This window comes from Anoplolepis gracilipes, chromosome 10, assembly GCF_047496725.1.
Source record: "Anoplolepis gracilipes chromosome 10, ASM4749672v1, whole genome shotgun sequence".
NCBI lineage: Eukaryota > Metazoa > Arthropoda > Insecta > Hymenoptera > Formicidae > Anoplolepis > Anoplolepis gracilipes.
The window spans coordinates 6,847,980-6,860,452 of NC_132979.1; the positions used below are offsets into that span (position 1 = coordinate 6,847,980).

At 36.3% G+C, this 12,473-nt stretch overlaps 1 protein-coding gene across 5 annotated transcripts in view; it reads right to left on the reverse strand.

The window, feature by feature from the left end:
• Window positions 1-12,473, reverse strand: part of LOC140670445 (cell adhesion molecule Dscam2) — a 169,945-nt gene that overhangs the window by 56,742 nt on the left and 100,730 nt on the right. For all 5 annotated transcript variants that reach the window (XM_072901042.1, XM_072901038.1, XM_072901041.1 and 2 more), the window contains exon 5: window positions 8,970-9,119. In XM_072901042.1, the coding sequence (XP_072757143.1) occupies window positions 8,970-9,119 (150 nt within the window). The remainder of the gene's footprint in view (window positions 1-8,969; window positions 9,120-12,473) is intronic.

Consider the following 12,473-nt stretch of genomic DNA (forward strand, 5'->3'; position numbering starts at 1 on the left):
TATTCAAAGGCGGAATGCAGTATAATTATGCTATAATAAATGCATTTAATATTGTCACCACAAAATATTTAACACACTATAAAATCAATTCACGTTAATCTACTCTATTTTAGCTTATATTCGAAAGCTATTCTATTCTATAATTATTACATATAATTTGCTAATCATTTTCAAATTGAGAGAATTTTAAGCAAATAATAACAAAATCACAAAATCGAGTGATTCAACAACAAAAAATATTCTGCCAAACTTGATTATTAATTAAAGAAAAGATCGTGTTTCGCGATATTATATATTATGTTGTTTTCTTTTTATGAATAAAACTTTGCATCAAGTTTGAATTTAATTAAAGCACAAATATTCCAAAGATTCTCTTATGAACAACAAAACTTGGTAAAATGCAAAATATTAAAATTTGAAGCGAAATTATATTCGCGTCAAACTTTTGAACCGTTCAACAACGATTTTTTCACCTTTATGCGTTAAAATATGCTTGCATATTTTAACGCATAATTTGCAGTTAAATCACCATTCCATTAACGATTTATAGCCATGAAAAAAAAATATCGTTGCGATCAAAACTCGCACGACTGAACGTTGACAAAGCCATACATTACGCACGTTATATGTCATATGTAAATTACATTCTACAGTAGAGTTGACATTGGAGCGATGATTTATCGGGGGCGAGTGTTTCGAATTTCTATCGCGAGAACTTTTAGCAAAATTAACTCTTCCGCAGACGAGTCATTTTGATCAGAAGTGAAATATAACATTATTCGTCATTAATATCACTCAATTAAATTATTATCTTCATATTAACTTTATACTATCTTTAAATTATTATCTTGGCCATTCACATCGTGCGGGAAAGCGCGATAGCATCGGCTTTACATTAAATTCAAATAACCCGATGATTCATTTCCAGATACGCGCAAGAACGTAGCATCTTCTTCCTGCTCTAATGCAAAAAGAGAAATTTAATTATTGTATGGTATGTATACGAGGTACATCGCGTGTCAGCCATTATGTTAAAACCGATATAATTTAACGCGCGCTCGAAAACATTTCTTTAACGCACAATACTTTGTCCGCAACGCAATTCTTCGCGAGAAGAAGTTTATCCCGCTTATTGCAAGGGCGAAAGAACAAACAAACGTAATGTTATATACGGGATGCGCTACGCGAATAAGAGATTTGATTTAATTAAGTAAAAAACAATCCGAATAAAAACTTGGCCTTCTCGATTAATTAAAATTGAGAGGAAGAAGTAAAATGTAAATCGGAATAAATTACAAATTAATTAAATAGTGTAAGGAAATGCCTTCTAGGAATTATATATGCGTTATTTCTACGCGCGAGTAAGTCGCCACCGTTTGTTGTTTGCCAAAATAATTGTCGCCGTTTATGGAGTTTGCTCGCGCGCACTTTCGCGTACTCGCTCCTCAGCGTCGCGCACAGCCTTGCATTTTAAAGCGTTCCTGCCTCTCGCTGTTTGCATTGAATTATGCCGGCTTTGCCGTCGGTGTCGTTGCACGCGTCGTATGTGTACGTATGTATGTAATACGCGGTGGGTAAATACGCGAGAAGAAAAGACGGAATTTACAGAAGCGCGCACGCTGCTCTCGCGTCTCTGGATCTCGCGCGATCTTGCGTTTAAATGAGCGCATGCGGCGGCGAATGTAACACCGGATGTGTAACGGACGCGCGTTAATATTCTCCCCTAATTCCGCGTAAATCATCCCGTGCGACCGCTCTTTCCACTCGGACATGCCTCGACGCGCGTTAAAAGCGCCTTTATATATAAATGCATATGACACGAGGAGATACAAAGAGAGGAAAATGAAGGGAAAAGGGAATAAATTATTAAGAAGGAGAAGAACAAGAAGAAATTAAGAGAGCGTTTCTCTTATTAGTTTTCTAAGGCGTGTGCCATGTGCATGTGTAAAATATTGTATGGCAAAGTACGGGTGCATGTTGAAAAATGCAGCGAATGAAATGAGGCGTGAAAATTAAATGATTGAGAAATATAAATATATATCATTTTCAATTCTTTGGAATTTAATTTTCATTAAATTAATATATCATTTATATTAATAAGAAAATTAATTTAATAAAATTGTAGATGAGTGTATCGCGTGATTGAATTGTGACAGAAAACTATACTGCAATAAACTTGAGGCAAAAAGAACGAACGTTACCGCACTGCTGCATAAAATATAATGCATTTTTTTTTTATCGAATATTGAATAAAGATGCTCTTTTTGTAGATACTATAAAAAAGATTTATAACAAGAAAGTTTTTTTTTTTTTTATAGAATATTACTGCAAGATTTTCAGTTAAGCAGCGAAACTTGATCGCGAGCATTGATGCGACCAATATTTCGAACGTGCAGATTTTCCTATAAAATTGCATCTCTCTCGAAACTACCACTTCGATCATATCAACTGGGGAGAGGGATCTACTGAAGACATCAGAGGAAGGAGAGAGGAAGGAGGGGAGAGGGTGGCTCGATAAGAGGGTGCGGTGCCGTGACGGCTGCATTGTTTCTTGCCGACGTTGCTGCACACACAGCGACGGCTGCACCGGCGGCTCTGCAGATTGCACTTAGCGTTTTCCCCGAGTTTCTTCCCCCGTTTCTCCCCCGCAAAAATAAGTTGACCTCCGCTCTCGGGGTTCGTCTCTTCCTCTTCCTTGAGATGCCAGAGATCGTTAGAAAATAGAGCGACGAATACTATTACAGTCAATTCGTTGTCACGAAATATTTTACGTAAGAGATTAATCAAAATAGTTAATGTATGAGTATAATAATTTATGCAATTTGATAGTCGCTAATTTTAATAATTTTAGGAACCGATGGTTATCGCTTAGCACTTGCTGCGATCATAGCTCGCGAAAGAATGCGAGCTGGAGCGTCGAGACTCGAGCCCGCAACAACACAACGCTGTATCATTACATTATGTGAATTACAAATATCGTGATGTTGAAAATAATTAATCCTTACAATATTTTAATTATAGCTAACGAATTATATACGATGAGAGAGAGAGAGAGCGAGAGGAGAAGGATCAAGTTGTCGTCGCGATACTTTTGTCATAATATAATATAATTATTATTACATTAATATAATTATTATGGTTGATAATATAATAATTATTACAAGTAATGATTGTTAGCCCGTGTGATTATTAATTAATTTCTCCGATAAATAAATGACACAAAAATATCGCGATGACAGCTCGATCCTCCTCCTCTCGCTCCCTTTCGTTGTTTTATCTTCCCGCTTTTTCGCTCCCACCACCCATCGAGTGGCGAGAGGAGCCGCGGGGGTCCAATAAAAGCCCATCCTTCGAACTTTGTTCCGCGGATCTTCGCTAGTTGAGAGGAGAATTCAAGAGAAAATGAAGAGAGCAAAGCGAGGGTAAATTTTAAAATGCGTTTAGAGAAGAGAGGGGGGGAGGGGAGAGAGGGAGACGGGAAGAGGAAAGGACAAGGTTGAGCGCGATATAAAGGCGGTTCACTCGATTCATCGCGTTTCGAGAGCAACATCGGCAGAATTTAATATCGAGCAACGAAAGTTTAATTAGCCGGAAGTTAGGAAATCGCGACTCGGCGGAATTCGCTCCGACAGACAGATAGACAGACAGACAGACGGACGGACGGACGCCGAAGCGATATCCCGCGTACTCGCCGCGATGGCGAAGTGTAAAAAGAGGGCAGAGAGCGCGTTCAAGAAACGTCGTCACTGTAAAACGTAATGAAGATTTCTCTCAATGGTGTTTAACTTGGCTGGATTATATGCGGATTTAAAGAGAAAAATTTAATTAAAACTTCAGAAAGATATTTCTCTTACACACACACACACACATACACATACATGCGCGCGCGCAAACACATACGCAAAAATTTGATGAAAAGTAAGTTCGTAAAAAAGGTGGGATACATGCAACATTTTTTATCAAATATTATATATATTATATATGTAATATTCTATAATATTCAATAATATGTATTATACATATCGAATATTATAATGCGACAGCATGATTTTTTAAACTAAATAATTTTGATAAGTATTTTGATTGATTTGTGATAGATACTATTTAATTTATATTATAAATTTATATTATGAGTGCTAAAATCAAAAGAATACAATGATACAAGAAATATTTAAAATCGTATTATTAAGGATCATCGATGCGAATTAGAAATCTATTTTTTTTTAACGCGTTTGGGCTGTCAATTGCAATTAATCAGAGCATTATCTGATTTTTAAAGTTCAGCTAAAAACTAATTAATAAATTTCAAAACTAATTATATAAAAAAATGGAAGCATTATGCTTGCAAAATGTATGCAGAGAATTTATATATAAATTATATATAAATCCCATCTCTTGCATATGATATGCTATTATATTATAATATCTTCGATATTCATCGTTTTCAATTGTCTGAAAAGCTACGAGTCTTTTATGCAATATATAAAAATGTAAAATTATTTTTAGCAAAATCTTAACCAGATAAATAAATGATTCTTTCTCTCTGCGTCTTCAACTTCGCGAAAAGTGATATTCGATCTTATTGATTATCTTCTGCTTTTGATTACGTAATATTTAGTACAAGTATATTTTCTACCAAGAGATACAATAAATTCCTTTCTTTTTCTCGCGAATAAAACTCATATCCCAACATCGAGTTTCTTATAAGAAACTTATGTTTTAGAAACCCGTCATCTCTGCTTGGAACGCGGACGTTTATTTGGCTCGCGCAATTTTTCAGAATACTTCGCGTAAGAGTCGAATCGCAAATAAAAGGGAATCGCGTAAGTTTCACGTATACCCGGTGGCGAGCTGTTCGAGGCTGCATTCAATGTGAATTGCATTCGAGACTTTGGTTAGTGTCTCCAAGTTGGAGGAAAGCGTCACTCCAGCATTTCATACCCGATCTCTCTCTCTCTCTCTCTCTCTCTCTCTCTCTCATACCAGTGCAAAAAGACATGTCGCGAGAGAACGAGATCACATTCACCAAAGGTAAAGGCGGCGAAGATGCTAAATTCACCGGGAACTATTCGGCTGTCGAACTAATTTAGCGCTCGGTTTAACAGGATCGCCCGATCTGTCCTCGACTTGTTCCACTGTGATGCGAATCGCCGCCATAAAGGAGCCGCCCCTTTCCAACTATCTCGATATGACTCTCGTCCTATCTTGCCGGCGAACTTTCGGCCCGAGGAACCAACTATCGTCGATAGTTGAGTGTCTTCCGGTACGCTTTCTTCGTTACGTTAAATTGCGCGCCTCGTCTGCTTAATGAGAATTCGTCGTAAATCTTACTTTTAATGTTCTTCGAAATTCTGGCAATCCTCGCGATGCGTCCGACATACGAAAAACAAAAAAAAAAGTTCACCATGATTTTTCGGGTTGGAAACTTTCGTCTGAAAGTCGAATTGGAAGCAGTTGGAGAAAGTCCAGAGCGAGCTTAATTAATACGTCGTACGAGCGCCAAACGCTTTTTTTTTTTTTTTTTTTTTTTTTTTGGATCCACATTTTCATATATGCCGTATTAAATTAGTCTCATATCCTGCTCGGTTGGCTGCTTGTCGATGATGCGTTACTTTAAGTAACCAGTGACCTTATTTCAAAATACCATCCGTCAGCAGTAAAAGAGATAAAACTATATATTTTATAAATAGTCTTTAAAAATAGATTTTAAAAATTGAACTTTAAGCTCACTCGGTTACTTCTTATCAGTATGTGAAACACGAATTTTTTTTTTTGTTCGAATTCTTTGCAGATTTCTCTTTAACGGAAATAAATATTGTGTGCTTTGGATCAATTTTAAAAAAGTGAAAAAGCTAAAAGTAAAACGAAAGCTATTAAACGTTGCAAAGTATCGGATGTTGGCAAAAACTGGATATTAAATTCCTTCCACTTATCGTTTGGCAAACAATCCATTTCGCAAACATTCTCAAATGTCTCTACGTGAACCAATTCCCCCCCCCCCCCTCTCTCTCTCTCTCATCTCCCTTCTTCCTCTATTACGACAAAAACGTCTATGCTTAAAAGCAAGGTAAGCTTAAAAATCACAAAGAGACGAAGAGATCGATATCACATCGCATTCGATCGATGCATTAGGGTCGACTTTTGCCGCGTGGCTTTAAAAATTTTAGTTCTAAATGGTTTCTGGGCGTGATCACAGCTGCATACCTAGCTCTTTTTTAATGGATGCCACCGTCTCTCGCCTAAAAGGCCGCGCTTTCCCTAAAATGCGGCGACGAAGTGTTATAACTCCGACGTGTCGCTGGCACGAAAGGCAACTGGGCGAGGTGGATGGGAAGGGAGGCTAGAGAAAGATCGCGAAAAATATGGGGGTGGATAATGGCGGCATAGATGATAGCAAAAAGAGAGAGAGAGAGAGAGAGACAAGAGGACGCTGAACCGCGAAAATAAGACACTGACGGTCGACAAAGCGGCGCTGAGGCTCTCTCGCTGCGATTTGCCACCAATTTTTCCAGCGGAATTTAGAAAATTTTCCCGTAGAAAAATTATTTTGCTCAATAGATGTATATAACTATTAATTCAATATATAATTATTAATTCACAATTGGCGATATATTAAAATATACATCGTCAATTTTGAATTAATAATTATATCAACGATAATATTCCATGAACTCCGAATAATAAATATCTATTATTATAAATTTATTTAATTGTTATATATGTTTGTTTTTATACAACAGGTTTTATTTCCAGGTAAATGCCTGTAGAAAAGTAAATATAATTTTATATATATAAAAAATAATTAAAAAATCAGTAATAATGAATTTTTATTATGTAAAAAAATTAGAATAATATCTAAAACATTATCTACATAGAAAATAAATGTAACCAATAATGTACGTATGTTTCGTAATAAAAAAAAAAAAAAAAAAAAAAATTGGGGTAGGGCGTGCGATACTGTTTGTATCAATGGAACTTTCTGCAATTTTCGTCCACGCGATATCTCTTCAACTTTCTTCACAAAGGTTAATTTAACAGCGAGTGACGTCGATAGGAAGCGAACAATATACTCGTCCGAGGTTGCCTTTACCATCTTATCGGTTTCAACGCGGTCGACCGAAATAGACAAGACGGTGTACTCTCTCATCATTAGCCTTCCATTGTTCCATAGTCTCATCCACGTTCGACCCATTTTATGCCTTATCAGTCAGCATCTCTCCGACGCGTTGGGTGAAGTGCGCCGACGAAACTACCGAGTTCTCTCGTGACAAGATCGTCCGTGTGCCGAGCCAAACTACCGAGTTTTCCCGTGACAAGATCGTCAGACGCCCTTTGTACCGTCTCTCCGAGCGGTTTCTGTAAACGTATAGTATGTCACAACCGGTTTTTATTAAAACCAGACGATAAGCGACACAATAAGTCACTTTCGTCGTACATTAATCAGAGCGACATTAATGCAAAACGTTGTACAGTGTATTTAATTATAAAATATGAATGGTGAATTGGTGGAAGTATCTTTTCCCATTAATTATAAAATTATGGAGATAAATTGAGTGTTAAAAAGGCTTAAAGATAAAAAGAAAGATTCCAAACAAATTTCTCGGTTAAACTTGAATAATAAATAATAAATAATGCACAATATAATATAAATATTTCATATTTATTCCATCAATAGTTTTATCTCTATTAATATATGTATATTAAACTAAAATGTTAATAGATACACATATGGATTTTAATTTATTATATTATAATCTCTATGTTTTTCATTATATAATATAATAAAACAAAATCCATTTATTCGTTGCATTAAAATTTTATTTTAATATAATAATATAAAATCTCTCTCGCGTATAATAACGCATGTAATAGCGTTTCTTCGTAAAAGTGGGAGGAATTATATTTAGATGATTGCTTCCAATCTGTCGGCAGCCTGCCCCTTCGAACAGCAAGCATATTTTCGACGATGTCGGGTCGGCGGACAGAAATATCGTCGGCGAACGTTTCGGCCATTAGCATTTCGGACACTCATGATTTATTCATGAAGAAAGCGCCACGTGTAGCAGTGTGGCGGGGATCTACAGGAGGAAACTGCACCTTGACGAAGGGGTTTGGCGGCATGCGGCGAACGTGCAACAATGCATCATGATTCGCTATGCAAAAGGCACGTGCGCGCGCGCGTGAGAGAGAGAGAGAGAGAGAGAGAGAGAGAGAGAGCGAGAGCGAGAGTACCTTGTATAAACGCGGCGGCGTGTTTAAGTAAATACATAAAACACGGGGAATATCGCGCGGTCGGTCATCCCCGAGAAATGCTACGGATGAACGGCCGCTCACGTACGGGGTGAATCGCAATTATGCCGCTCGGAGTTTCAACTCGAACACGTGAAACGTAACGGGCATAACGGATTAGCGGGATGTAAGAGAATGTTTATGTATGGGCCGTGAGTGTCACGGATATAAGTGTAAGCGCGCACATTTGCACCCCTTTTAGCATTATTCAGGAAAGAAAAATGTTCGATTTAAAAAGTGTTGAACCTGTAAAGGGGGGAAAAAAAATAATATAAAGTGTGTTAAATTTTCTCCATCTCAAAAATATTAAATTAAATGTAGAATGTAACAAATAGGTAGAATAATATCTCTCTCTCTCTCTCCCTGAGAAAAGAGAGAAAAAAAGCTATAATAATTTTTAAGCGTAAATCATATATAAAATTCCTCTTAATTTCGCACATCTTCAAAGTATTCGTGAGAACTACTGTTATTACGTTCGATGTTAATTACTGGATAATTAATGTCTCATTATTATCATATGTTATTACTCAGACAGTTTCTTACGTGTTAACTCTAAATCTTCCTTTCTCTTCAACTTTACGGTATTCTCGGAACTTGCATGATATCGAGAGCATTTGTAGAATCCCGATCTTCTACCCGAGGAAGTTTGACTGACAAACGTACAACCTGCGAGAACTTACCGGTAACTACGAGTCTGGCGTACGAAGAACTTTCCACCGTGTCGCCGGTGACATGATGAACGGTGCGGCATCGGTAGGTCGAATGGGCATCAGCGGGAGTCACCGAAAAGACAAGAAGCTCTCCGGTTGGCAACATGTGATGTTTCTCGCCTGTTTCGGGCAGAAATAATAATCATATCAGTGTTATAAAGCTTGATAAAGAGAATACAGAAAATTTTGTAACGTTAAATTATAATTTTGGCCTCTACCGTTTTTCCATTGATAACATTTTTGGAAAAAGTCGTTTATTCACGACATTTCATTTTTTAATATTCCAATGTAGTGCATTTCTATACCGTATTTTAATTCTTTATATAAAAAAAAATTCATCTATTTTAATTAAATTTAATATTATTTACCTATACTTTTATAATAAAACATTTTGCTATGCAGACATAAAATCAATTTCTACCTATCTGTATTTATTCACCAATCTATGAAGCTATATTGCATATATTCTACATTTTAAGAATGATTTAGGAGAGACATTGAAAATTGAAAATAACGGAAAAAATTATTCTTAGAATCAATCTCAATCTATTTTTTTTAAATACAACTTGAATTTGGAAAATACTCAATATAAAGTACTGGACGAGTAGTCATTTTTTTCATTTTCTCTCTCTTATATTTTAGGTCTATCATCTTCGTCAAGCTTCCATTAATATGGAAATTTCTTTAATGAAAAAGTGTGCGCAAAAACGGTCGGTTATAAAAGTCGCGCTGCGAGAAACAATAATATAGTTGCAGAAAAATAATTTGCGACTAGACTCATATCCAGAAACTACCTCCGTTTAAGCTAGCCTATCTCTAAAACATACGATCGGTAGCGTATGGCGTATTGGAACGGCAAAAAGAAACCGTATCGGCACAAGATTGAGAATCAATACTCGTAAAAAATCGAACGTAACCGCTGAATGATGACAGTGTGCTTGCTAGCGCACTCGGTGGCTTAAAACGGGTGGGTGATCGGCTTAAAAAAAAAAAAAAAAAAAAAAAAGGAAAAAAATTAGCGCCTCTCGAGTGAATTCCACCAGCGATCGTTGTTGCACGCGCACTCGTCCCTTCTATTATACACGTGAATCAAGTTTTATAAAAAAATGATTTAAAGAGAAGAGAGAGAGAGAGAGAGAGAGAGAGAGAGAGAGAGAGAGAGAGAGAGAGAGAGAGAGAGAGAGAGAGAGAGAGAGAGAGGGGTTACTTTTTTTTTAATCGCTCCGCTATAACGTATAATAGTGTTGTATTGAAATACAACGGAAAGAGAGATTCTATTATTTAAGCTTATCCCTAATATATTTTCAATTTCAATTAAATGTTATTGTTACCCCATTAATGATGTCGATCAAATATGTATATTGTGTAAGCTATTTTTAATACAGATTATAAGAAACAATATGCGTAACAAATCACATATTACTATTGTAATAATGAATATGTTTCAATAAATAATTGAATAATTAATGATCCGCGTGTATAAAATAAAATATCCGCAGAATGAAAATATATAAATGTAATAATAGCGTTATTCATTATATTTAATAAATAAATGGCATATATGTGGCAAAATATAGAGGTAACGGCTTGTTGCTCAAATTGTCATTAATAGTTTGAAAAACCCGTGTAAAATTACCCAAGCAGGTATTTATTCTGTATTCATACAAATTTAAAGTAGGATTATTAATTTACGAACTACACTCATCGTAGTCGCAAAATTCACGTACAAAAAAATAAATTAAAAATATGAGATTATTACTTTTTTTTTATCTTACTATTATTAATTAATCGCATTTCATATAAATGTATTGCTCTCGCAAAGCATTTGCATGAACAAAATTTTCGCTTCAGAGAAATTTTCAAATTGAAAAATGCTTGTGTCCTGTAAAATACAGCAAAAACCGATAGCAATTTACAAGCGTAATAACGATCAATTAATAGCGCGTAATTACGTGCGCGACATTAAACATAATTAATAATCGAAATATCATGAAATTTCATTAATTGCTCGTGATTTGTATTTACGAATAATCGAAGAAATTGCGCGGTGCGTAGCACCGAGAGTGACGTAATAATGAATTAATTTCCTGTCAGACGGACGGACGATCGATAGAACACATCGGTCGGAGCTGGATTCAGGCACGCCGACATTTAATACTCGACGTTGAATGAGCGTTAATCAAACCCCGTAGGAATTTAATGAGTCTGCGCGAAAGAGGCCGGCTCGCTCTTCGAAAGCCGATGCGTTTTCCTTCCGATGCGTTTTCAGTTATTTTTCAAAACGATGATCATATACCAGCGGCCACTTCATTTCTTCGTTATTGCATCGATATCTCGCGCTCTTGATATTCTGCATTACGCGAATTAATCAAAGCGGACAACGCTTCGTTACATCGAGAAATTTTAATTTTCACAATAAACAATGCGCGGAATGTAGAGATTTTCGATATACGTTTTATTTGTATAATATTTTTCAAGATGAAAGAATAAAAAAATTTATATTAACACTATCCTTCTCTCAGTTATTTCAATTTAATCCTTCGTATATAAAATTGTTTTAAAGATACATTTAATCTGAATATTTTTTTATTAAAATACGTTTGTAATACACCTATGCAATTCTTATCAAGACAGACTTATCTATTAAAACAAAGAAAACATTTTGTATTATATAATTTTTATTCCATCTATGCAATAAAGGTTTCATTATTTAATAATTTTAGATAAAATTTTATTAATTTTTAAATAATTAAAAAAATAATAATAATTTAAATAAAATAAAATATTTTTAAAAATTTATTTATTTCCTAAAATTTCTACACACATTAAATAACGTCAAAACTACTCTCCAAGTTTTTTCCATGTTATCATGAAAAAATACGTTTTTGAAAATACAAAATATGCGGATCTCATATCTATTCATTATACATTATTTAAAAGTAGTATTTATATGATTTAGTGCGGAGACAAAAAACGCGCATCGCGCGGAACGATTTGAAAACTCCTCGTGCTCATACACGGACGAAAACGTGGTAAATGAGAGCCGGCGTCCAATCATTTTTCCCCGGAGGCCGGAAAGTCACTGAGGCGACCGCGATTATTCGCGTTTTTTCCGCCGCGAGCGAGATATATATCACCGACCGGGAGGAGGAGGAGGAGGAGGAGGAGGAGGAGGCGGGAAGGGGGGGGGGGGCGCGTTTTCCGCGCCCGTAAGCATTTCGGCCGAGGTACGCGGGGACGCGCGCGACTCCGTGGAAAATGTATCGCGCGAAAATATCTCGGGTTCTCTCCTTTTTTCTCTCTCTCTCCCTCTCTCTCTCTCTTCTTTTCTTTTTTAGCATCCCTCTGTTTCTCTGTACACGCGACGTACAAACGAGCGCGTCTTCCGCCGATACGGAACGCGCGGATGCGTCGTCCGCGCCGGCAATGTCAATATTTCGTTGTTTGCGCGCATCCACGTCGCGTCGCGCGTCG